This window comes from Miniopterus schreibersii, assembly GCF_964146895.1.
Source record: "Miniopterus schreibersii genome assembly, chromosome: 3".
Classification (NCBI taxonomy): domain Eukaryota; kingdom Metazoa; phylum Chordata; class Mammalia; order Chiroptera; family Miniopteridae; genus Miniopterus; species Miniopterus schreibersii.
In genome coordinates this window covers 3225671-3252587 of record NC_138103.1, presented here as the reverse complement: position 1 = coordinate 3252587, position 26917 = coordinate 3225671, and the positions used below count along the sequence as shown (strand labels likewise).

General features: G+C 48.5%; 1 protein-coding gene across 4 annotated transcripts in view; it reads right to left on the bottom strand.

Annotated features, from left to right (window-relative positions):
* Positions 1-26287, bottom strand: part of GGA2 (golgi associated, gamma adaptin ear containing, ARF binding protein 2) — a 33356-nt gene extending 7069 nt beyond the window's left edge. Inside the window, exons 1-14 of one of the 4 annotated variants that reach the window (XR_013998419.1) lie at positions 26165-26275; positions 18424-18508; positions 17615-17690; positions 16796-16894; positions 14771-14894; positions 13684-13787; positions 12400-12480; positions 11735-11872; positions 8248-8329; positions 5488-5613; positions 4633-4752; positions 4330-4358; positions 3818-3942; positions 2113-2270 (exon numbers count right to left, since the gene is read on the bottom strand). Coding sequence is in view for 3 of the 4 variants with exons in the window: in XM_081131782.1 (XP_080987908.1) it covers positions 2113-2270; positions 3818-3942; positions 4330-4358; positions 4633-4752; positions 5488-5613; positions 8248-8329; positions 11735-11872; positions 12400-12480; positions 13684-13787; positions 14771-14894; positions 16796-16894; positions 17615-17690; positions 18424-18508; positions 26165-26258 (1441 nt within the window). In the remaining variant the exon portion in view is untranslated. Of the gene's footprint in view, positions 1-2112; positions 2271-3817; positions 3943-4329; positions 4359-4632; positions 4753-5487; positions 5614-8247; positions 8330-11734; positions 11873-12399; positions 12481-13683; positions 13788-14770; positions 14895-16795; positions 16895-17614; positions 17691-18423; positions 18509-20846; positions 20962-26164 lie in introns of those variants that run through there. The other 3 variants (XM_081131782.1, XM_081131783.1, XM_081131784.1) reach the window with 3 other exon arrangements.
* Positions 26288-26917: the final 630 nt, after the last annotated feature.

Here is a 26917-nt window from a genome sequence, read left to right as displayed (position 1 = left end):
ACGCGCGCGCGCGCGTGTGTGTGTGTATGTGTATGAGGGTATATATCCAATTGAATTTAATCAAGAAAGTTTAAAAAAAATAGGTTTCCAGGCCCTGGCCAGGTAGCTCCATTGGTTAGAGCATCGTCCCAATATGGAAAGGTAAGGGCACATTCAAGAATCAATCAATGAAAGCATAAATAAGTGGAACAATAAGTTAATGTTTCTCTTTCTCTCTCAAATCAGTAAGTTTAAAAAAAATTTTTTTAATAAAATTAAAAATTAAAATATAGGTGTCCAAAAATGTTCATTGTAGCACTTTTTGTTTTTGTTTTAATATGTTTTTATTGATTTTTTTAGACAGAGAGGAAGGGGGAGGAAGAGAGAGAGAAACATCCATCAGCAGCCTGCAATTCGGGCATGTGCACTGACTGGAAATCGAACCAGCGACCTCTTGGTGAATGGGAAAACACCCAACCAACTGAGCCACACTAGCTGGGCTATAGCACTGTTTTGAACTGGAAACAAATTATCTTTCAGAAAAGAACTGAGTTCCTAGTCGGTTTTGCTCGGTGGTTAGAGCATCGGTCCACAGACTGAAGGGCCCGGGGTTCTATTCCAGCCAAAGGCATGTACCTGGGTTGCAGGTTCAATCCCTGGCCCAGTCCAGATGCACACAGGGGGCAACCAGTTGATGTGTCTCTCTCACATCGATGTTTCTCTCTTTCTCTTTCTCTCTCTATGTCTCCCTTCCATTCTCTCTGGAAAGTAATGAAAAAAATATACTCGAGTGAGGATTAAAAGAAAAAAAAATTTAAGGGAACTGAATAAATGAGTTACAGTACATCTGTATTCAGTGGTATTATGTATGAATTCATTTTTTAAAAAGCAAGGTTCTGGAGAAAAATTAAGGGCATGAAAAATGCTATGGCTCATAACAGTAAATAAAGCAGGATATAAACACTATATATTATGGTGCCAATTAATTTAAAAAACGTGTACATGAATAAGACAAGAAAATACATTAAGACATTAACAGAACTTCCATCTCTGGGTGATAATGGTACAGGTGATTTTAATTTTCTGATCTATCTTTTCTAAAACTTCTAAACTGAAAATGTATTTCTTTGCTTTTAATTTTTTTTTTTACTTTGTTTTGTAATAATTTCAGATTTTTTTAAATTGAGAGAGGGAGGAATGGGGGGGAGAGAGAGGAAGGGAGAGGGAGAGAGGGACGCAGGGAGAAGGGAGAGAGGGAGAGAAAGAGAGAAACATCGATTTGTTGTTCCACTTATTTATGCACTCATTGGTTGACTCTTGTATGTGCCCTGGCTGGGGATCGAAACGAAAACCAGGACGATGCTCTAAGCAACTGAGCTACCTGGCCACGGCATAAGAATTTCAGATTTATAAAAAGTTACAAAGCTAACAAAAAATTCCCATATACCCTTCACCCAGCTTGCTCAAATGTTAATGTTTTATAAAACTGCAATACAATTACCAAAACGAGGCAACTAACATTGAATATGGATTATTTTTAAATCAAAAATTAACACAGCAAGTGTGCAAAGGGCTCCCACTGCTCACTGACTGTTTAACTTCCTCTGCCTGATTCCAGGGCCCTTTGCTAGAGTAAGCAAGGCCAGACCCCGGATCTAAAGCTCAGTTGTTTCCTGCTCACATACTAGTGCTCCCCAGAGGCAGTTACATTACTTAGTGAGCCTCCAAGTTTCCTTTGTACGGGGGTAATATCTACTTTCCTCCCTTACAGAGGATCTCTAGAGGAAGAAAATCAGCAGCCAATTCCTTCCTTTCCTTCTAACTCCACCTTTTCTGAGTTATTTCAAGCCACACTGAACATTCTCTTGAATTCCAAATGAACGAACATGTGTCCCTAAGCAGACTCAATCCCCTAACTGAATCTGCCTGCCAACATCCTTCACACGTCCACCCCAAGACAGAGAAAACATTAAGGAAAATATTAGCTGAGAGGTGAAACCACTTCCTATCCTCAGCCCTGAGGCAAAATCTCTACCACTTATCTCCAGTTAAGAGCCATCCCTACAACTCCAGAAGGGATCAAGCTGGGCGTCTAACAGAGAGAGAGAAAAAAAAGGGTGAAACTGCACTTACTGGGCTTAACAGACTCCAAAGGGACAAATATTCGAGCCAGAGGTGTATTCTGGGAAGATGGAGATGAAGCCAATGGGCCAGCCTCCCAGGACCACCCTGGAGATGACTTAGTACCTGGTGGCACTTCCTTGGGGATACTTTTCTGTGGAATATAATTCCTGCAGAGAAATAAAAAAATATCAAGACTAGCACGAATTCCAGGAATCTGTGACTAGGCTTTCTGATGAACAAGATAAGAAAGGGGAAAAGTATACATATACATATGTATATGCATATGTAAGTGAGTATGTGTATATTTTAGAAGTATATGATTTTAGACAAGTAATTTAACCTATGCCTCAGTTTTCTGAGGGTTGTCAGAATTAAATGAGCAAACATCTAAAATGCACTTAGTGGAATGTGTGATGTAATAAGGAGCCAATTAACAAGAGCTATTAATAAGGTAACTAATGGAGCTGTCAGGCAGACTCTGACGACACACTCACTCAGCCAGGGTCAGTTTCCCACATGTGATCACCAGAGGGACAGGAACCAGGAAGATGGTAACACAGACTGCAGGCACCACACCATTCATACTTCTTTATGATTTTGTCCATTTGCAATACAAACTGAAAACATTTTTGGACAGTAGTAATCCACCAAAATCAGAATTATTTTTTGTGGAGTTATTAGAGAGTGAACTGGAAAGGAACCCCTCTAGATGTGGTAGGTACAGCCTCCCAGCACATCCCTGCCACCAAGGTCCTGTGATCTCTCCACCAGGGTCACGGGCACTCATAGGCAAACTGCTCTAATATTTCCAGAGGCAAAAGGACAAGGTCTCTCGGGGAAACGTGTTCATATTCATAGCTCGGAGCACCTCTACTCTGATGAAACTATACTATAACCACTCCTCCGGTGCCTCCAAACTGGAAGCTATGGGAAGATCCACAAGAGGGAAATGATTAAATACATGTATGTGTCCATGTATGAATCATTATATAACCACTGGAAAGAATAAGACAGGTTTGTATAAACTGACATGCAAATATGTCAAAGATATGATGTGATATGAAAAAATCCACACTGGAGTACAGTTTGTATATTAAGAACCCATTTGTGCCCTACCCGGTTTTGCTCAGTGTTTTGAGCATCAGTCCAGGGACTGAAGGGTCTTGGGCTCGATTCTGGTCAAGGGCACGTACCTCGGTTGCAGGCCTGATCCCCAATTGAGGCGCATGAGGGAGGCAACCAATCGGTGTATCTCTTTCACATTGATATTTCTCTCTCTCTCTCTCTCTGTCTCTCTCTCTCTTTCCCCCTCCCTCCCTTCCACTCACTTGAAAAGCAATGGAAAAAATATCCTCAGGTGAGGAGTAAAAAACAAACAAAAAGAACCCGTTTGTGTGACAACAATACATTACTACATGTGTAGGAAAAAAGCAAACAAGGAACATTCAACATTATCTTTAGGGGTTGATATTTGGGACATTCCATATTAATTATTTCTCTAGTGATCAAATTTTGCTTAATTTCAAATTATATCATAATCAGAAGAAAATCCCTCAACCTACAAACAAAACATTGTCACCTACTGCTGCTGCTGCTGCTTAAAGAAACCTCTCCAGAGGCATGGCCACGGCGTGTGCTTCTGACTTCTGTCTCCAGGGTCACCCCAGCCCTGGTTCAGTGAGCCCCCCATCCCGCCCCTGCCCACAAGACTCACAGAGGGCCTGGAGGCGGCTGCGGGGACAGGAGGTCCAGCAAGTTTTCTGTTGACGCGCTCTGCCCACCGCTGGGTAATGTGCTGGCAGGAGTCCTTTTTTCCTTACAGCAACTCTGCCCTGCAACCTGCCAAACCAGGAACGGCTAAAATGAGGCCAGGATATGAATGACCACTGGCCACGGTGACACCGAGGCACAGCTCTCCTGACTGCACTGAAGCTGCCGCAGCCCAGGCTGAATACACTGCCTGAGGCACGAGGGAAAGAAAGGGCAAGAGCACATGACTCCGAGGAGAACTCCAGTAAGCAGAGCCTGGGCACTGCTGAGGAGGGTCGAGGCACAAGGAGGAGACAAGGATGTCTTCCTGTGGGGCTTCCTGCCAGGCAGCAGAGCTGAGGAAGAGGCTTTGGCCTCCAAGTCTGTAAGCAGCCCCAGGCTATGCTATAGCCCTCTCTCCTCTGGGCAGCGCTTCCCCCGCCTCCCCTCTGCAGCCCCTGGGAAGAGCTTCCTTACCTTGCTGGTAACTGGAGCATCACTGATTCCTGCAGGGAAGGAATACAGAGAGATGCACACCATTAACTCAAGCTGCCGGGAGGGGGGAGCAGCACCATGCCCACACACCCCTTCCAGAACACTCAGAAAGCCCAGACAGAGTGAAGTGGCCAAAGCCATCCACCTTATCCACAGCAAACCTGAGCTTCCCAGTATGCCCACTGCCGTCAAAAATAGGCACGTTCTGCCCATGGGACCCCGCTTACTCACTCTCCCTGGGAGCCAGGGCCATTCTGTGCCTGCTCCCCAAGCCACCACCCTCACCCAAGGCGGCCAGGTCCTGAAGAAGGAGAGATGGTGCCCCAGTCCCAGCCTGCTCAGATCCACTGTCCACCTCCAAGTCAATCAGGCAGTTCCTCATGCAGCCTGTTGGATTCTGAAAGACTAGAAAACAGATTTAGTCAGTCAGAATGAGAGCAGTCTCCACTTAAAGCCTTCCAGCTTCCCTCAGGCCTCTTCCCAGCCAAGACACCATGTCACCCCATCCTCAACACGCCCCCAGCACCTTCCACCTCAGGTGGAGGGCTGGGCAGACAGCCTGCGCTGGCGCCTGGAATGAGAGAGCCAGGGGACTGCCTTCCCCCCAGCAGCCAGAGGCCTCCTCTGATGGGCCATTCAGCCTGGATATAGCATAGCTGGCTTCTCCAGCTCAGAGCACAAGGCTCCTGGCCAAGCGAACCAGGTTAACCTGCAGTGCTTGATAAAAACCCAAACACCCAGGCCTGGCGCTAAGCAATCCTGACTTGCAAGGTTCAAGTCAGGGACCTAGGGATCTGCATTTTAATCAGCAGTGAGATGATTCTGATGCAGCTAGCTGGCCTCAGGAGCCACTGAAGATCTTTTTTTGGGTCTCCAGCTCCTATAAGCAAGCAGGCATGAGAAGAGGAATCTAAACCTGGGCGCAACACAGCCACCTGCTTCTGTTTATAGCTAAAGCTGCGGTCCAGCCTGCCAGTCACCCCATCATGACACAGGTGGTGGCTCTCACAGGAAAGTGAGTGAAAGAGGGCAAGTTTCTTATTTCCACAGCATAATCCAGGATATTCTGAGGATCATCTCTTTTCTGGGATTTGCAGGCTGCCCCAAGGCAGAGGGCATGGAGAGGCTCTCTGCACATACCTCTGGAGACAGGTATTTCTCCGACTGTGCTGGTCACTGTATTCCCAAAGATGACACGGCCCTCCATCACCTGCTTGTACAGCAGAACTCCCTGGGTGAGGAGGTCATTTGCCTGAAGAATCTCCGCTGAAGAACGAGAGAAAAATCAGAGTCCCCAGGTGCGCTACCAACAACCTTAGTCCTTTTTAAGCCACTCCACAATGCGGCTGCCACAGGGCTCGGCCAGATTCAGTCCAGCCATGCCCCACCCCCAAGCACATGATTAGGCCCCTCTATCAGATCTAGGGACTCAAACCCTGGACCCCAACACTTTCAGTTCTCAGGATAAGAGTACGAACCAAATGTGTTCACCTTCTATGCCTGCTCTATCCACATGATAGCCAACGGCTGAAATATGGCTCCATCAACTAAGGAACTAAAACTTTAATTAATCTAAAATTAAAACAGAAAACCATTTTATCAACGTGGATGTGACTATTAAAAGAATTTTTTGGCCCGGCCAGGCGTGGCTCAGCGGTAGAGTGTCGACCTGGGATCCAAGAGACCGGGGTTCGATTCCTGGTCAGGGCACATGCCCGGGTTGCGGGCTCGATCAATGACTCTCTCATCATTGATGTTTCTATCTCTCTTTCTCCCTCTCCTTTCCTCTCCCTGAAATCAATAAAGATATATTAAAAAAAAAAAAAGGAATTTTTTGGTACTTTCAGTGACTGAAAAGCTTGTAAGTATGTAGGGAAAAAATTGGTACATGAATTTTTACCCTTATAAAATCTAAATATAGATCAAGCATTCTTGATGAAAATTTAATGTCCAAATTAAAATGTTCTGAAAGTATAAAATAAGCCTGGATTTCAAAAACTACACAAGCCTCTCATGGTCTGGTTTACCTGTAAAAAAACCTCTCCCAGGAGAGAGAGACAAAAGAGCAAAGGGCCAAGGGCTATGCAGGCCAAAGTGCCAGAAGATTACTTCTTAGGCGTGACTGACCAATTACTTCTTGTCAACAACCAGACCCCGTGGGCCTCTTGACCACCACCTATGAAGTACTCCTGTTCCCTCTGTCCCACCCCAATTGATCCTGAATCTGATCAAGCCCCTGGATCCAACTGATAAGGAAACTCAGGAATAGAGAATCATGCTAAACACCTTGGGGATGACATTAGAAAACAGAGACCAAGAGAAACTCTGCATGTCAAAGGACATGCAGTTCATGCACAAAAATAAGGACCGAATGGGGGCTTCTATCCATTAAGACTTAACAAATATCCACTGCCCGGATGGTGTGGCTCAGTGGACTGAGTGTCCTCCCGTGCACCAAGAGGTGACTGGATCAACTGCCCATCAGGGCACAGGCCCAGGTTGTGGGTTTGATCCCTGGGTACAGGGTGTGTAGGAGGCAGCCAATCCATGTTTCTCTCTCATGGATGTTTCTCTCTCTCTCTCCCCCTCTCCCTTCTTCTCTGAAATCAATAAAAACATATTTTTTTAAAAAAGAAAAAAGAATTATCAACCAATTTCAAATTATGGTTTTTCTTTTGAGTTTGGTTTAAGGGGGGCTGGTGTTGCTCAGTGGTTGAGTGTTGACCTATGAATCAGGAGGTCACCAGTTCTATACCTGTCAGGGCACATGCCCAGGTTGTACGCTTGATCCCCAGTAGGAGGCATGCAGGAGGCAGCCAATCAATGACTCTCATCATTGATGTTTCTATCTCTCTCGCCCTCTCCCTTCCTCTCTCTGAAATCAACAAAAACATATTAAAAAAATTAAAAAATAGAAAATAAATTTAAAAAAATTAAAAAGAAGGGGGCAAACAGTAGCAAGCAATGGTTAAAGAGGGAAATGCCAGGGAACGCTGAACACTGAATGAATGTTTAATTACTTTGAAATGTCTGGAATTTGCTTCAAAATAGAATGGGAGGTGAGAGGGAGAGAGTGGTACAGAAAAAACAAGGTCAAAAGACTGGTCATGAGTTGGTCACTGTCAACAGGTGAAGAGTACGTAAGATTTATTCTACTGTTCCCCTTTCTGAAGTGTTTAGAGATTTTCAATAAAAGACAGAATGTTTTAATACACATGTTAAGGTATTAAAATTCTCCGCTCTCCTGCCTTGGCCAGTGTGGCTCAATTGGTTGGAGCATCGTCCCGTACATCCAAAGGTTTAGGGTTTTATTCCCAGTCAGGAAACACACCTAGGTTGTGGGTTCGATCCCCAGCTGGGTTGAGCGTATGTGTAGGAAGGCAACGGACTGATATTTCTCACTCACATCAATGTTTCTCTCTTTCCCACCTTCCTCTCTCTCTAAAGTCAATAAGCAGGTCCTTGGATGAGGACCTAAAAAAAATTCTCCACTTTCCCTACCTCTGACTCCTTAGGTTACCTGCCCGGCCCTTGAAGGGGCTCAGGTTGGGGGAACCTACAAGATGACGACTGGAAGCTGTTTAAGGGCCTCTGTGGGTGGTCCAGCCTTTCTTCAGCCATCAGCACTATCTCCTCTCTCTTCTCCCACCCTCAGCCCCTTCTACATGGTGACTGTCCTCCCCTTCCTATGCTTTCAGACCAGCTGCTGATTTCTCGCTTAAGGCTAGATTCTTCTGGAAATCAGTTCTAAATCAACTTAGGCCGTGCCCTTCCTGAGCCCATCACCATAAACCCTAAAGTCCATTCTGCCTTGTTCCTGGCACCACAGAGGCACAATGGGAAGGAGCATGCCAGCTTTGCACCTGGCTGCTTCCTGGGCCGAGAGGAAGAGAACGTTACCTAGAGCATCGTCATCGTCAATGGTGTCACTCGCCAGCCGGAACAGGGTGGGCCGCAGCTTCTCACACCTCTCATACACAACCTGGGAAACAAAGCTCAGTTCACCACACCCAGGACCCACAGGAAGGCCCAGGGTCTTTGTTAGCACGCAGCAGAGTCTGGGTCTCAGGAGTTCTCCTTGATCAGCCCGAAATTCTTGACTGCAAGCTTGAAGTAACAGGGCAGCTAGTGTGAGAAATAGTTCAGGCCACTATTGTATGGGAGTTGTTTAATATAATAGTTAAAAAGGTCACCCAGCCAGGCATGGCTCAGCGGTTGAGTGTCGACCTAAGATCCAGGCAATCAGGGTTCAATTCCCAGTCAGGCACATGCCCGGTTGCAGGCTCGATCCCCAGTCAGGGGCGTGCAGGGGGCAGCCGATCAATGACTCTCTCATCACTGATGTTTCTACCTCTCTCTCTCTCTCCCCCCTCTTTCCTCTCTCTGAAATCAATAAAAATATATTTAAAAAAATAAAAATAAAAAAAACTGAAATGTGACAAGACCTTAGCTCAACCCTGGCTGGGTAGCTCAGCTGGTTAGAGCGTTGTCCCGATACACTAAGGATGTGGGTTCGACCTCTGGGGTCAGGACACATACAGTAATCAACCAACGAGTGCATAAGAACATCAAATCAATTTTTCTCTTTCTCTCTCTAAATCAATCAATAATTTTTTTTTTTTTAAAAGACTTTAGCTCAGAAAAAACCCACTACGTCAGTGTACAGCATTCTCTTCTTCAAGCTCCCTTCTCTTGCTCCCCCTAGAACGGTTTTGCAATGGATGACCCCCCCGATGGAAGCCTGCAGTGACTCCCCATCCAACTGCTGTCCAGTGCCAGGATTCCCTTTACAGCAACACTCCCATGACTCCCACCACAGGTTCTCCTGGAACTAAATCTCATCCCCCTACCCCCACCTGGGAAATCTCATCTCGATCACCACAGGGACAGTGCTCCAGACAACATCACCATCCACATTGCTGAAGGGACACTGATTCTGCACATCTCAAGCTTCCTTCCCTGCAGGGGAGCTCAACTAACTAAGCTAACACTCTAGCCCTCCCCCCAGTGCTGGTGAAATAACATATCTGGAAGGGGAGTCTGGAGAGGAAGCAGAAAGGAGCCCCTTCCTCCCACTTTGCTTTTGATTCTACCTGCTATACGGAAACCCACATTCGGACCTGCTCCTACCTGCTATAAGTATTAAAGAAGGAACCCCTAGTGGAAAGGACACAGTAAACATGCCTGGTTCTAGGGTTCAGTATCAGGAAGCCACTGGCCAAAATTTATTTGCTACATTTCCAACATCAGCTTTATCCATTATAAAGATGAACTTTGGTTTCCAACTGTGTCTCTCTTACCTTGTACCTGGTTATTATCTTGCCTGGGGAAAAACTGCTATTTTTTTCAAGCATTTTTTAAAAAGTATGTTTTTATTGATTTGAGAGAAAGAGGGAGAGAGAGAGAGAGAAACATCAATGTGAGAAAGAAACATAGATCGGCCGCCCCCAGAACGCCCCAAATGGGGAACGAACCCGCAACCCAGACATGTGCTTGATGGGGAAATAAAGGCACAACGCCCAACCGAGCCACACGGGCCAGGGTAAAACTGTTCTATCTAAAAGCCCAACATGCTGATCCTCCTGAGGGGCTCTGGTGTAACTGAGGCAGGTTAGTAAAAACCAGGAAAATTCCCTGGCAGGTAGAATGAGGAAACTGAGACAAATGGCTGAGCAAACGGCTGAGTAATTAACAGCCAGCTAATAAACCACAAGACCCTATCCTTCCTAAACAAAAATACCTAAGAGAAGATGGTTTAAATCACCATAGCCAGGGATCCAGTAAGATCCAAACTAAGGCAAGATGGAGGAAAAATGACCAGAGAGTGACCCCAGGCCCCATTATATGCTCATTTTAATACATCAGCATCCTAAGCATCACACCTGAAACCTAATGAATATTACTGAGATCCTCCCTGGGACCTGCCCTATAATTGCCCTACAGAAAAGAGAGAAAACCCTCAGGACAGAGATCACCAGCCTGGGCTCTTTGAGCACTCCACACCTCCTTCCTCAGGCACCTCTTTCCTCAGGTGTGGACCTTTGAGGGTCATCATGAGACTTGCAACCAGGGAGCAGTGGGGAGCAGCAGCTGGTCCCGGGCTCACCCCTAATCCTGTCTCCAAGGCCCTTCTTTTGCTCACTGTCCTAAGCTTTAATAAACTTTCACTTCCACCTGAACTCGTCTTGAATTTTTTTCTGCACGAGCCAAGAGCCTGCAGGTGGCCTGACACACAAAAAGGGCAGGGCTAGCCCCCAGTAACACAACCTCACCATGGGAGATTGGCTTTGGAGTGTCTGCCTGGCCCAAACCCCCAACCCTCCTGAGTGCAGTCTCCTCCAGCAACAGCAAAGACCAGCACATTCCTCTCTAGATCTCTGCCCAATCCCAGTGGCTGTTCACTGACCCAGGCAGGTACATGAGCCACACTGGCCAAACAGATTCTCTCTCAGGAGTTGGTATTGGGAAAGACAAGCTTGTTTCTGCTAGCTTTGCGAAATGGTAGGGCAGGTAAACCACGTGAAGGGTCTCTTCTATGCAGAGAAGCATAAAAAGCCAGAATGCAGACAGAAGCTGGATGCAGCCTACAGAGAGAGGCAGAGAGCAGAGCTCCAGAGAGACTAAGAATGGCTGACTCAGACATTTCAGTGCCACTATCCCCTGCCTGCTACACCAGGGGCTGGTGTGTCTTAGATAGGACACCTGAGCACCAGCAAAAATAGAAAAAAAATAGACAAATTGAACTTGAAAATTAAAACCTTTTGCGTGTCCAGTGTGGCTCAGTTGGTTGGGTATCAACTGAACCTTTTGGTTCCCTGCTCCAAAAGGTTGCTGCCGGTTTAATTCCTGTCAGGGCACATACCAGGTTTGCGGGCCCGATCCCCAGTAGAGGTGCAGGAGGCAGCCGATTGGTCATTGATGTCTCTCTCTCTCTCTCTCTCTCTCTCTCTCTCTCTCTCCCCCCCCCCCTCTCCCTCTCCCCCTCTCCCTTCCTCTGTCTGAAATCAATAAAAAACATTTTAAAAAAAAGAATTCTTGACTGTGCCCTAGCCAGGTGGCTCAATTGGTTGGAGTGTCACCCATGTGCCAAACGTTGTGGGTTCGATTCCCAGTCAGGGCACATACCTACATTGTGGGTTTGATCTCCGGTCGGGGCACATAAAAGAGGTTACCAAGCAATGCTTCTCTCTCTAAAAAAAAATTTAAAAAAATATGTCCTCAGGTGAGAAAAAAAAATAAAATTCTTGATTGGGACGATGACTGCACAGATGGACACGTCAACACATAGCAAACACACTGTAAATGTGTGCAATTTCTAGTATGTCGGTTATACTCAGCTACTCCTGTCTTTTTTACTTCTTTACTTATTACATTTAGAGAAGAGTACCTGCAGGGCCTCCTGGTCTGGTGGGGCCTGCCCTGGCCTGCGGTACCTGCTCAGCATTTCCTGCAGCACCTTCACGTGGCTCCGCACTTCCTCCACGGCACTGACTCTCTTGGACACCTTCTCTGATTTCTCCTGTTCCTTTGGGAGAAAGAGCATAGCAATGAGAGAGCAGAAGCCCTGGATAAAGCCTGAACAGGGGGTGGGAAGGGGGTACTGCACTGGGGAGAGCTCAGGGAAGTCACTCAACACGGACTGGATGGAGTGCTCGCTCAGCCGGTGAGGAGAGCCCTCAAAGCCCAGGGTTTCCGGGGAAGACAATGCAGCTGGGGGACTGGCGATCCACTACTTTGTACCACCAGCCTTAATCCTCTGAAAAACAGATTCCCAAACCTGGACTCTATCCATGCAATACCTGTGACCAGGACAGAAAATAGTGTCTGTGAACCACTTTGTGCTACTGGGCAGAAGTACCTGGAAAGCACATAGTGTGGTCCCTGCAGCCCTCAAGGAGCTGCGCATGGCTGTTCCCCAGCCCAGATTAGGAGGCCATCCACTCCCCCAGATAGCTGTGCACTGACACCCTCCTCACACACACACACCCCCACAGACACTGTGCAGCCCCTGTCCAAGGCTGGTTCTGCAGAACGCAGTGGGAAAATGCCCACCTCCTTGACCAAACTCTTGATCAGTCGGTTTGCAGCCTGCAGATCCTCAGGGTGGCTGCTCCTCAGAAGCCTTGTCAGAAGCTGCAGGTGAACAAGAAGAGTAGGTGAAGCTATTCCACTCAGTGTCCAATGGCCAGTGTGTGGCATCAGCTGACACTCACAGGAGCTCGTACATTTCACATGCATTATCCGAGCAAATCTGAGCACTCACACTATGATGTAAGTACTACCACTGTCTCCACAGACCACTCGTTTCAGTGGGGTAAGCAGGTGGAGGATGATATCCCGCAGGAGACATTTGGAAAAGTCTGGAGACACTCTGGTTGTCACAATTGGGGTGCTACTGGATCTAGTGGGTGGAGGCCAGGGGTGCTGCAAACATCCTACAAATGCACAGGCAGCCCCAACAGGAAAACTAGCTTGCCCAAATGTCAACAGTGGGGAGTTGTCCTGGACCCTGGACTCTATGATGTGACAGGGCTTGGCAATCTTGTTCACTTTATTTCCAATGCCCAGCAGAATGCCTGGCATAGGAGTCACTCAATCTTTGTTGGATGGATGGCAGGAAAGATGAGGATACTGAGCCCCAGAGAGTGTTAGCAGCTTTCCCAAGCTTCTGTCTTTTTCAGAAGTCCATGTCCTACCTTCTCCCTTGCTCCTTCCACCCTCTGCAATTGTTAGAAACCAGCAGGAGAGGAACCAGAGAAAAAGTCAGCTCAAAACCTAGCATAGCCCTGCTTGTCTGCCCCCAGGTATGCCATGGCCACTGAACATCTGGGGCCAAGGAAAGGAAGGCACAGTTGGAAGGCAATGGGTACTACAGAGAGACACATGTACAGCCTGGAGCTCTGGTACTGCACTAACCAGACGTGTGAGTGACCAAGACCAGGAATGACCCAAAGCACTGCCACCACTCATGCTCTAGGGCAATCCCAGGTCCTGGCCTGGGTTTTGACTACCTTCATTCCCCTCACTGATGTCTGAGGACGTTGGGAGACAGAAGGGAAATGGATAGGACCAGGCTTACCGACATTAAAAAGAGTTGAGCCAACAGATGACGAATTCTTTCCCTATGACCGACCATCCATACCACAGAAAACACACAACCCTTATGCTACCTCACTCGCAAAAACCTGCTCCAGAGAGCTAACTCCCTCACACGTTCTCTCACACTTTGGTTCAGCACTCAGAAGACATCTCAAGGGACACTGGAAGGGAGTTCCTGCAAGAAGGGATCTGATTGGATTCCAGGTAGGCCACCAAGGTCAAGGAAAAACTACTTACCTTTGACTTTTCTTCATCGGCATCAAAGATGGAGCTCCTGGGCCAGGGAGAAGGTGGGGGCAAGATTTTATCCACTGGGAGCTTTGGGTCTTGCTTTATGATTCCTAGAACATGCAATTCATGAAGTGAAGATACTAATTTCATCAGGATCCCGTGCAAACCCTGGTTCCTGATGTCCAGCTAGGAAAACACTGTCAATTGCCTTAACAGATACACCCAGGATGCAATCTGCAGCCTCCCTCCAGAGAACCCAGGGAACCAGCACCAAGACATCAGAGCCGACTAAGTCAGAGCAAACCAGAGCCTATGGCTAGGTTCTGCAGGCTCTACGCTATAAAAATACTGATCACTTTATGCAGGTACCTACCTCCCAGGGTCCAAAAAGTACAGCGGGATCCCTGATACTCCTAAAACATTGAGTATGTGACCAGGAAAACAGTCCCTCCTGAATCCAGTTCCTAACTCTACAGATCACAAGGAAGAGGGAGCATGGACTCCCCACTCCCACACAGGACACAGAAAGGCATGGGCAGTATATAAACTCACGACTTTGCAAGAGAACATACAACCTCTGAGGGAACAGGCTCTCCTCCTCCAGGGCTGTCGGTGTCAGTGTCTAGCTGTCTCTACGTCCTCAGACCAGGGACAGTGCCTGCCTAAGACTGAGGCCTAGTCAGAGCAAAGATGGAGACACCACCACTGAGTAACAAGAAATAATGGCCTACCTCCTGTCAGGAAAGGCAAGGGAGTAAGACCCTCTCTGAGGTACTGAGTAAAGGAAGACCTCAGAACCTAAGGTGGAGCAGATATTGAGAAAAATTCCAGCAAATCAGCCCCTACCCTAAACACTAGCTAACACTGGAGGGATCTGAAGTCTGGTGAGGGAGGGTAACCACAGCAATAGCAATCTCAACCCAGCTAGCTCTGCCCACCAGAAGGAAAGGTGTGCCCACTACCAGATATTGAAAATTACTTGTCTCCGTCTCCACTGTCCAGTTTTCAGCAATAAATTACAAAGCACACAAAAAAGCAAAAAGGAATAAGTACTGGGCAAAAGGAAGCACAGTGTAAGTAATGGGAGCCAGACCTTGTTTCTTCAGCATCTGATAGGCATCTCGGATCTTAATGTCTTCTGGAAACCAGACTGTCCAACTAAAGAGTATTTCAATGATTCTTCCTTTAACTTTTTCTGTGGTCCAGGACCCTAGGTACTGAAAATAACCAGGAAAGAGAATTACAGAGCTGGAAGGGACTTAGTAGAGCACCAGCCGAGAGAAACGCTGTTGAGGCCCAGAGAGAGCTGCCCCAGGCTGGTTGAGAACTGAGGCATGCCAGAAGTCAAATCGCCTGGCACAAGGGGTCAATCTCCAGCACAGCTAAAATTAAAACCCACCATATGTGGTCTAGGTTAGAGCCACTGGGGACACTCATTTTTTGACTGGAGCAAGCGTGGAATAATAAAAGAATACATTTGGTCTTTGTCTCCAGTTCCAGGCACAGTGCTTCAAACACCCTTGGAACTTCCTGACTGACAGGAGTCTTTATTCACAATGAGCCCCCTTGGACCATACCTGAGTTTAAGCTTACCCGGGGGGGGGGGGGGCACTTAGTTTCAAGGGAGGAGTTGACTATGCCAGAAAGGCCAACCATGTGATTGGAGGGTTGGAACTATCAGCCTCATTCAACCCCCAGAGGGGAAGAGGGGCTGGAGAGTGAGTTCAATCACATGGCCAGAAATTCAATCAATCATGCCTGCATACTAGAACCCCAGGTAAAAACTCTGAAACAAGGTTCACAGAGCTTCCTGATTGAATGCATGGATGTGCTGGGAGGGTGCGGTGCCTGGATACCATAAGGAAAGGCATGCAAGCTCTGCTCCCCTTCCCCCCAAAACCCTGGCCTAGGTATCTCTTCCATTTGTATCCTTTATAATAACAACAACACAGTGCTTTCCTGTGGTGAATTACAGAACCTTGTGGAGGTGGTCATGGGAAACCCCCAATGTGTAGTCGGTCAGGCAGAAGAGCAAGGAGATGAATAGCTGGTGTCTAAATTAGGCATCGTCTAGATATGTCTAAGGCCTGAACAGGTAGGGTCTGCACTAACTCTGGGTAGTGTCAGAACTGAACTAAATTAAACTGTAGGACACACAGTTGGTATCAGAGAACTGTTGTTGGGAAGCAACAAGAAAAGGCTCCATCCATGTCAGTTACCTGAGAATGACAGAGCTCAGACAGGTGCCAGGAGGAAAGGTGCAGAGGACAAGGCAAGAAATGGTATGAAAAAAAAAAAGAAATGGTATGAAACTAAAAGCCATACCTGGCATATCTCTTTTTAAAAAAAATATGTTTTTATTTCTTTTTAGAGAGAGGAGCAGAGAAGGATAGAGAAACATCAATATGAGAGAGAAACATTGATTGGCTGCCTCCTACATGCCCCACCATCCCCCCCCCCCCCCCGGACTGGGAATGGAGCCTAAAACCTGGGTGTGTGCCCTGACCAGGAATTGAACCAGTGACCTCTTAGTGCATGGGAAATGCTCAACCACTGGCCAACACCGGCTGGGCTACACCTGGCATCTCTTGCTATCTATTAGGAAACCTGTGCTCCAAGCTAGAGTTCCTCTCCCCCTCTAGGCCGCCCATCCACAAGGCCATCAATAAATAAATAAATAAATAAATAAATAAATTTTAATTGACTTTAGAGAGAGAAGAGGGAAAGAGAGAGAAACATCGATCTGTTGCCTTCCCCAACCTGGACTGAACCTGCAACCCAGCTATGTGCCCTGACCAAGAATCGAACTGGCAACGTTTTGGTGCACAGGACGACGCTAAACCAACCAAGCCACTCAGGCTGGGCCACAGGCCAATTTTAAAGGGAGAATCATTTAATGATGCTAACAATGGAGGACAGGAATCAGCAAGGTTGTCCTAGACCTTGGAGAAGAAAGCTGTCCCATACAGGGCCTCCTCTCTTGACTCCCTCACAAGCCTGAGACAGGCTGCAGTGTCTGTCCAGGAACAGGCCTGCCTCTGGACACAAGCAGGTGGCATGAGTCTGAAGGCTGGGCCAGGCGCAGTACAGTAAGCAGGGCCAAGACCAGGGCACTCACCTTTGGGGATAGCACTTTGATCAGCTCATTCAGGAAGCGGAACTTGGCCACCTCACTATGGAACTTCTCTCCGCAGTGGTTCACACACATCTCCAGCACCTGCACAGACACAGGACTCCCACGAGAACGAGAAAACCACTGGCTCCAGACTCGCCTGAAATCTGAGCATTTGCTGGAACCAGAGCTAGTGTTTACTCAGGTCTATGAGGACACTGGAGTTTGGGAGAAAGGGTAACATTTTCAGATTTTTTAAAAGCACCTATTTGATCTTGCTGTATCTGACAGGTTTGTGCCCAGCAAACAGCTCAGTGGGGTGTGTACCCTGAGGTCACCCAACCTTTTAAGAAGAACCTTTGGGCAGGTGAATCCCTCCTTCTCAGAGGTGACATCCAGTATGTAAGGCCCATGAAATGCTAAGCCACAAGTCCCCAGCAGGAAGTTCTAGCAACTATGGGCCCAAACTCATGGCTGGCAATTGTCAGCCAAGGCTACACTGCAGTCACCCTCTACTGACTGAGCGAGTGCTCTGCAGAATTCTGGTCCTCACTCAATGGCTCACTCACTGTGTCACCAGTCTGGCCCTGTAGGACTTAATTTGTCAGCTCTGGTCTATAAAGAACTAAGGAAATAAAACCTTTTTCTTCCTCCCAAAGCAGGCTCGGCACAGCTCTCCAGAAGCAGACCTAGGATGGGCAACCGGAGCCCAGCCTCTCTGAGGCCAGTAAGGATGCTCCTCTGAGGCTCCCTGCCACACCAAAATGGGAGTAGGTCCAGCTCTCTCTGGCTCAGGGCAGAAGTAAGGCTAAAGGCCAAACTCACCGTTAAGGCATAAAGAGCTTCTTTCTCTTGTGGAGATTGGATCTTGTGGGCCAGCAGCCAGGGCGCATGGGTTGGGCTAAGAGAAAACAAAGACACTGGGCTCTGGGTGGACAATCTGGCTAAGCATGCTCCATAAAGCCACCTCCCGTCCAGGAGTTCGGTCCCACAGAAGAGGTGGAATGTGACTGGCACACAGCCCATGCACAAGCCTCTGAAGGGTTCCAACCCCCACCTACCCTTCCTCCAGCTACTGCTGTCCAGACACACCACCCTCCCCAGCCCACCCACTTCAAAGCTCCAAGCTGAGCAGTCAGGCCCAGGCCTATGGTAGCCGGGTCATGAGTAGCACAGACCTCGTCTGTTGTCCAATAAACACTAGACAATATGATCAAACTGTCTGCCCATTTCCAAATGCTAAATAGTCAGAAATACTCAGATTAAACATCTGGATTCTTCAGCTCCTATCCAGATGCTTTGGAAACAGAATTCAACACAATCTTGCCCTTTTCCTCATTCTTCTAAAGAAAGGTTACATTTAAATTATGGCGAGTACACCAAGCTCTTTCACACTGCTACCTTCTATCCATAACATTCAGGTCTCCTGAGTACGAGTGTTTCTTAATGCCATTTAAAAATTTTTTAAATAACTGCCAGTTACAAACTCACTATTCATTTGTTTAAAAAAACAAAACATGTGAATGAGCTATCTCTAAAAAAAAATGTTCTCAGTAAATTGTGGAGAAGAAAAAGACAAAATGGCATGCACTTGATTTGAGGGGCCCCAGAGTCCAGTGTGAAGGTCACCTTACCCATTGGGATCAGTGTTCACCTGGTCACAGAAATTCTGGATAGCTGACCAATCCTGTTCTGACATGCTTGGGTCTGTGGCTTTATCTGTCAAATTAATAAAAGATAAAATTACAGAAAGCATAATAAAAAGAAACATACATTTCTTCCCCCTAAAATAAATATGACAGCCAAGGGCTATGACATCACACCTCTAGGGGATCAGACCCAACAGGCAACAGCCAAAAGAGACAGGACATACTTGTGCTGTTGCCACCGCAGGCAGTGGCCAGCACTGACACAGCCTCAGTGAGTATTTGCAGACAAGCTATTGACCTGAAAGGGGTTACATTTCTGGTGTAGGGGTCAGCCTACGTGGGCCTTCTGCACGTTCCTCAACAGGGAGTCGCTGAGACCACCTTCATAACACTCCCCTCCTCCCCAATGGCCCTGCAATGAGGACAGTCAGGGGCCAGCACCTGGGAGGCCACTTGTAAATTTCTTAGCTTTGTGACAGAAGGACAGAATATACCGAGGCTCCAAGTGGCTCCACTTGGTCATCTCACCATCCCCTCAAAAGCAATACCCCTAAATCTAAGCCTGGGCTTACTGAAACCCTCCCTGACCGTCCTATATAAGAAGATTCTAAGTGTTGGTGGCTTGTCCAATCTGACCTGAGGACATCTCCTCACCTTCGCTCCTCATAGTGCTGTCCCTCTTAGCTACCATACACATTCCCAGGGACCCAGATCCAACCATACTAGGGTGCCCCACCCAAATACTCATACTTGGGTGAAATCTGAGGACACTGAGCATCGAAGGGCATCAGGGTACAGCCAGGGGCAGGAGATACGTGGAGCAGGTGGATGATTAGAAGCCTGACAGGAGACTGAGGGAGGGGGCAATGCTCGACTCCCTGGAATAAGGGCTTGTATGTATGTTTCCTGGTGCTGGATGGTAGCAGCTTCTCCCTCTCCTCCCACTGCTATTGCCGAGAAAACCTGTCCAGTAGCCCAACAAGGACGCCCACTTGTGTCCCCATCCCCAGACTGAACCAGGTCACATTCTCACACAAAGGAGTCGCTGAGACCATCTACGTAACACTCCCCTAATCCCCACTGTCCAGCCCATCCAGGCCTACTAGCCTCTCCAACTAGTAGCTTACTGGTCTGACAGAGAAGCTCTGCAAACAGGCCAATTCTCAGGGTCAGATTTCTGATGAATTGATGTTCAAGGACCATCTGAATTTCCATCTCCTCCCAAAGCCTCCTCCCCTACTGTTCCAGCCCCTACTAATTCTCCTCCCTTCTGATTACTCAAAACTCAGCGGCCGACAAGTTTAACATTTCCTGACTACAGGCACATGTGGAAGTCATGTGTCTCCCCAGAGCAACAGTGAGACTTAAAGGACGTGGAATCACCCATATTCCCACCCAGGGGCCACACGTTAAGTGAAAAAGGTGACAAAGGAGAGAGAAAGAATTGATTATCCATTTCCATATACTCCTCCCCACGTTCCTTGAATCCTCTCCACCCTTGAGTCCTGATTCAAACGGTCCTTCTTCATAAAGAAATCCTGGGTCTCTCCCCCACCGCAGAAAGCAGAGCCGGCTCGTCCTCTCTGAAGGCCCACATTCTACCTGCTCCATTTTATGACAGATTGCTAACTCCATCCCTTATGATGCACATGTCCTTGGGCTCTCTGAGCCTGTTTCCTCAACTATAAAGTCAGGAAAATAGTACCCTCCTCATGGGATAGTCATGGGATTTACAGAAGATAGTGTCTAAAGTGATCAGTACAGAGCAAATATTAAGTAATCAATAAAGGATAGCTAATCTTATCCTTTATTATAATACACAGCCTCAGCCTTTCCCCTTAAAAATATGGACATGCCTTATTATATGTATAGGGAATAAAATTCTTAAAGCTAGAAGCCATATATCCCAGCAGAGCTTAGTACAATGCCTTAGCCATAAGCACAACATAAGTTACTCATGAAATAAATTATTTAAAGCAGTGATTATCAGAAAACCTGATTAAGAAGGTGTGAGTCATCTAAAATAATCCCCCACCATTTAAGCTTCAAGAGGTTTCAGTTCACTACAAGGTCAAGGTTGACACCTCAAAGGCATCAGCACTCCACAGGTGATGGACCTAAGGGCAGAGAACAGCAGCAGGCCCAGCTCACCGGAAGTTCCAGCCCCTGGCCTCCAAAGGCCAGGTGAAAAAGACTATCTACAGGCACCAGCTTTTCCAGAGAAAGAAAAAGAAACTTCTGTGAGGCTGTTATGTGCCAAATCCTTTCCCAAGGCCAAGCAAGCTGGAAGATCTACAAAGTGTGAGTGTTTCTTTGTTATTTGTATCATGAGGACTCACTCGAGTTATATTTGCTATAACCCCAAATAACAGCAACAACAGTCACAGCTGCCTTCTTAAAGAGCTTACTGTGAACTGGACACCATGCAGAGCGTTTTCCAATCATGCCTTCTCTTATCCTCAGAACAGTTGAGGTTGGTCCTGTTACTCACCACTTTACAAGTGAAGAAACCTGCCAGGCCACAAAGCTAGAAAACGACAGAAACAATAATTCAGTCCCAGGTCTGCCTGACTCCAGGGCCCAGACATCCCTCACAATAAAGTCTTCAGTTCCTTGATAAAGGTAGGATGTCTTTGAGAACTAGTTTCCCTGACTTTCTTGTCACTAAGTTACCAGCTCCCTAAGGTAGAAGGTCCATCTTACTCACCTTCCAGGACCTACAGCAGTCATTGGCACATTTATTTACTAAATGAGTGAATGATTCATCTTTGCTATGCAGTTTGGCCAGTAGCTGAACATATTGCTGACTCCAGGAGGTGGCCATTCCAGTTCTGAAACAAATGGGTCCCCCAACACGTAATCTCAGGCTGCCCAGATACTTCAGAACCTGGAGCAGCTCCAAAGAACACGGCCCCCAGAGCACAGCAGCTGGGTCTGACTGGGCCAAAGCAACTGTCCAGGTCTGCTGATGCCAATGCTCCAAGGAGTGGCCAGGGGCCTGAGCAGGCATGGGGAGGGAGAAACTCACAGAACCCCTTCGCTGCTTCTCAGGACCATGATAGCCCCATCAGGGCACTGAGAATGGCTACCCCTGGGACCAAGGTGGTTTATTTAGCTGGCACTTGGGCAAGACAAATAACACTACTGCCATAGATTTGTTTAATAAAAGCAAGGTGTGTGGGCATTCCAAGTAGGCTGCAGGATGAGAGGTATTAAGAGAACTGCTGAGCCCTGGCCAGTGTGGCTCAGTTGGTTGAACATCACCCTGTGTACCAGGGATCTCCAGTTTAGTTTCCAGTCAGGGCACATGCCCGGATTGCGGATTTGATCCCTGGTTGGGGTGCGTTCAGGGGGTGGCCCACAGGTATTTCTCACATCGATGTTTCTCTCTTTTCCCTCCTCTCCCTTCCTTTCTCTCTAAACCTCTAAAATCAATTAAAATATATATTTTTAAAAAGAAAGAAAACTGCTGAGAACCCCAACTGTGAGTGAAATGGCTCATCCTAGAGTAACTAATTCAGAAGCAAAATCATCTCCCACCAGCTGCCACCCAAATGCCAGGGGCATGCCTCCACCCACTAGGAGCAGCCTGTGCTATAGGGGAGCCCTGAGGCTGCGGGACAGCAGTCACCTTAAGGAGCATTTGGAATTCAATCCATCAACAGTTCATTGCACTGCACAGGGGGACCCTTCTGCAGGAGGTGCACACTGACTCCTCCAGTCCAGCAGTCATTCAACACGCACATGCTGAAGGCCCAAGACCCACCACAGGTATATTCCATGCTGGGCTCCATGATAAGAGAATGGGCTCCATGATAAGAGGAGAAGCTCCAAGAATATAAACAAATTGTAATCCAGACACTCCTGATCCCCAAAGGAGGCATAAAAGTGAGGCTGGAAAAAAGGTAGGGCTCACCACCTGGGAGTAGGTGCAGCTGGAAGGGATTCACTTAGCACCAACTTTAAGGTACTGCCTCCCTGGCCGAACTACCAGGGCTAGCTAGAATTCCAGAGACCCAGAGGGCCCGGTCTGCTTTAATAGCAGGAGACTGTAAACAACCTAAGATGTTCACTACCAGGGACTGGTTAGTCAAGCCATAGTACACCCACACAATGGGGTGTCTGGGGCTTTTCAGTAACAGGAATTCGGCAGTTACATATGCAGTCATGTGAAACACTGACCAAAATAACCCATGTGAGAGGGAAGCTCTAGAATGCACACAAGTTGCTATATTTTTAAATTGTGAGCTTCCTGATGATCCTTTGGGAAACTATTCCTTCCCAATTCTAGGTTTTCCTTTTTTTGGTAATCCTATGAGTTCATTTTCTGTCACTCACAACTAAAAAGACTAATGATAATAATAGCTAACATTCCTGTGTGCCAGGCACTACTCTAAGTGCTTCATATATATTAATTCCTTTGATCCTTATGACCCTAAGAAGGACATGTTTTTACTAGACGTGTATCACGGATACACAGCTGCCTTGCTCGATGAGGCAAGGTCTGTCAGGGACCCGAGCTCAGCAGTCCTTAGGCCAACCTAAAGTGACTTCCTCCTCCATCCAGCCTAGATTTATAGTGCATTCCGTCAACAATACTGCTGTCCTTGCCTTTTCAACCTTACACCCTCCCCGACCCCCTTCCACTGTACCACCCCCAGTGCCCCACCCCCACCTCCCAGCAAATCTGGTTTAACCTTAGTTCACCTTCTCTGCTCCTACTAGGTGGGGTGTGGGAGGAATCAAGTGATCCTGCCTCTCTCCCCAAAGGGACATCTGACAATGTCTGGAGACATTTTTGGTTGACTGAAAAAAGGGTGTGTGTTATTAGTATCTAGTGGGTAGAGACCAGGGATTCCACTGAACAGCTATAATGCACAGGACAGGCCCCCACAACACAGTATATAAGGCCCAAAATATCAGCAGCACTGAAACTGAGAAGCCTTGTTCCCAAGTGTCCAGGTGGGCCCCCTCTGGTTCTCTCATTAGCCACTCCCAGACATCCTCACCTTCCTCAAACCTGCTCAGCCCCTAACACTCACTGGGGGCTGGGAATGGGGATGTTACTGACAAACTTATTTGCGTGTGCAATCATCTTTCTCTTTCCCCAGATACTGAGAAAAACAAAAGGTGCCCGTCCTATCTGTGTCACCCCTTCTGCTCTAGCTCCTCTGCAATGGCTTAAACATCGTACCTAGAATTCAGGAGAAAGAGTTTCCCCAAAGGAACATCAAGTAGAGAGGGGCTCACTGGTGCCTCTCTCCTTTACATCTGAATTCCCTCTGGCTACCCTCTCCCCTCCATTTCATATTCAAACACCATTTAAAAAGGGTGGGAGGCTCGTGGACAGAGGCTATACCTCCCCACAAATTAATTCTGCCTGGCCTACAAACTTCATATTTCAAAGTAGGTGTCAGCTTTTATTTTTTAAAATGCTTTCATTATTTCCCTGGCTGGGGTGCTCACTGATTAGAGCGTTGGGATGAGCACCAAGGGGTTTGGGGTTCGATCCCTGCCCCCAGTCTGGGCATGTGAGGGAGGCAACCAATCAATGTGTCTCTCTTTCTCTATCTCTCCCCTCCCTTCTGCCCTTCCACTCTCTCTGAAAAGCAATAGAAAAAATATCCTCTGGTGAGGATTAACAACAAAAAAATGTTTTGGTTATTGATTTTAGAAAGAGAGAAAGGGAGAGGGAGGCAGAGAGGGTAAGGGTAGGAGAGGGAGAGTGAGAGAGAACGAGAAAGGGAGAAGGGGAGAGAGAAACATGGACCTGTTGTTCCACTTATTGATGCATACATTGGTTGACTGTTGTATGTGCCCTGACCAGGGATCAAACCCACAACCTTGGCACACTGGGACAATGCTCCAACCAACTGAGCTACCCGGCCAGGGCATAGTTGCCAGCTTTTAAAAACAAAAGATTTCACATAAAAATGTAGGTTCCAGCCCTATCTGAAAAAACAAAAGATGTAGCAACTTTGGGACTACACAGGCCTAAAACAGCTAGAGCTGAAGAACTGCCTTGGGCAGTCACTTTCCCTCTTATCTCTTCCACCCATCAGTAGTCAATGAGCGAGTGGACCAGCAGGTCCAGTGGGTCAGCGTCTGCTGTCCTCTAATCCAGCCCACTTGATCTTTTTGCAACTCCAGCCTAAGTCTACTGTTCTCCATCGCCTCCTAATCTACTTTCTGTTCCGACCTTCCACCAGTTCCAGTCCCCACCCCCACCCCCATGTCTGCTTCTCCTTCCGCCTTCAGGCTGCTTTTCCTATCTGCTTCTTAAATGTTGAGGTTCTCCATGCGCCGTCTGCAAGTCCTGCCCTTCTTAATATTCACAGCCTCCCTGAACAAGCTCACTGCCAATGAACTGAAGACTCCCAAGCTGACTCCAGCTCTTACCCAATCTGGGGCCGACCAACTACCTAGAGAGCATCTCTCTCACTGTGCCAAAACCACCTCAAACTCCACAATTCAAATGTCTCCTCCCTCCTAAACCAGCTGACAGGTGAAGCATATGTAAGGAACCAGTTACCCCAGCCTGAAACCTGGGATCCACCCCGTTCCTCCAGGTCTCTTGCCTCCATTCTAATGCATCAAGGCTGTTTGTGCCTGCTAATTATTTCTACTCTCCATCCCAAAACCTTTGTCCTACTTGAGCCCCAAAACACTACACCAAAGAGCTTTAAATCTCTTCCTGCTTGAAGTCTCAAGTCCCTAACCAATTCAGCTCCACATGGCTGCAGGGGATGCTTTTAACTGGTGTCCTTGATCACAAACCCTCTGGCTGGAACTCCAACGCCCCTCCCCCCACGTCACGGGATAAATTATCAACTTTCTGCTGCATACAAGCCCCTGGAAGAGCTTGCCCCAACTAGCCCTGCAGCCTCTTTTCCAGACTCTTACGCCTTGCACTCCAGCAGCACCGACCTATTCGTTCACAGAATGCTCCAGCCTCCCGTCCCCCAGCTTTTGCACAAGTAGTTCCCCGTCTGAAATGTTGTCGCCTCCACTGTCCACTCAAATGCTACTTCGGCCGAGGCGGTCCCCAGAAAAACAAACCAACTCCTACTACCGCCCGTTAAACAAACGCGTCCCCCTGCCCATTATAAACGAGGTGTTGTTACAGGCTTGGACCCACTAAAAACTGTCTTTGCGAGGAGGACCTGCGATAGGCACGCGTGCCCAGCACGAGCAGAGCCAGCGCACGGCGCACATCCCTCACCCTCGCTCTCCCTCTCCCTCGGCGGCCGGGCACTACCTCCGCTCCCCGGGCCTGGCGGCGGGCTCACAGGAGGCGACGCTGCACACGAGCAGGCAGCCACTGCGACACCCGCACGGAGAAAAGGACTTGTTTTCACATGAAAGACGGCAGCAGAGCCCCTTCCCAGCTGCCAGGAGCGCAGGCAGCTGCGCGTCTGGCAGGACCGGGTCCCCGGGAGCCTACACGTCCCCACCTCCGAACACGGCGCACGATGGAACTAGCCTCCGGGTCTACGCGAGGGTGACCAGCGGCCGAAACCGGCCTCCGGCACAGTGCTGGCGCGAAAGGCTCGGCAACGTCAGCCGTTCCGTGAAGGCTTCCGCTCCGGGACCCGCCCGCGCCCGGGGACCCCGGGCCCCTCGGCCCAGTCCCCACCCGGCGCGCCTCAGAAGAAAGGCCGCGGGACACGGACGCCAGGCCGCACGTGGGGCGCGGGCCCGCGGCCAGGGCCGGCCAGCTACTCACTGAGCCACAGCTCCAGCGCCGCCGCCCGCCCCGGGGGCCCCTCGGCCGACGGGGCCACCGCCCCCGCCCCTGCTGCCGCCGCCGTCGCCGCCATAGCACCCGCGCAGCCGCCCGGCCCGCGGCCGCCCCAGCGCCAGGCCGCCGCCGACTGGCTCGCACCGGACGCCGACGCGGCAGGCGCGCGCCCGCGCGTCAGGGGGCGGGGCCTCGGCGGACACGCCCACCCGCCGGGCCCCGCCCCCGCGCGGACGCTGGGCGGGGCTCTGCCTCCGCGAGGTCCCGGTCCCCAGCCGGGGGTCGAAGCGCGTCCAGCCCGCCTCGCAGGGCCCGGGCGCTGGGGTCCTGCAGAGCCGGCCTGCCGGGTAACACAGGACGCGCCCCCTTAGATTTGAATTTCGGATGAGGAATCGTTCTTTCAGCACTGCTATTCTGGAGGGCTTTCCTGAGCACCTTCTCTAGGGCATGCCCGCTCCCTCCGTACCCGCTTTATTTTCTCCGGAACACACTACACTATCAACTAGATGTTTACTTATCTTGTTAAAGGATAATCCCCCCCAAAAAGTCATAGTTCTCATACATTATGAAATTAACACATGTGAAATATTTTAATTAAATGCAGAAACCAAGCTGTTATCCGTTCAAAAGAGAAGTCAGACAAAGGGGCAGATATATACAGAATAAAGGAATGTTGCAACAATGCGCAGGTGGACACAAAACAAGCTGCTCTACCAGCAGTGCGGGGTGTTCATCCAG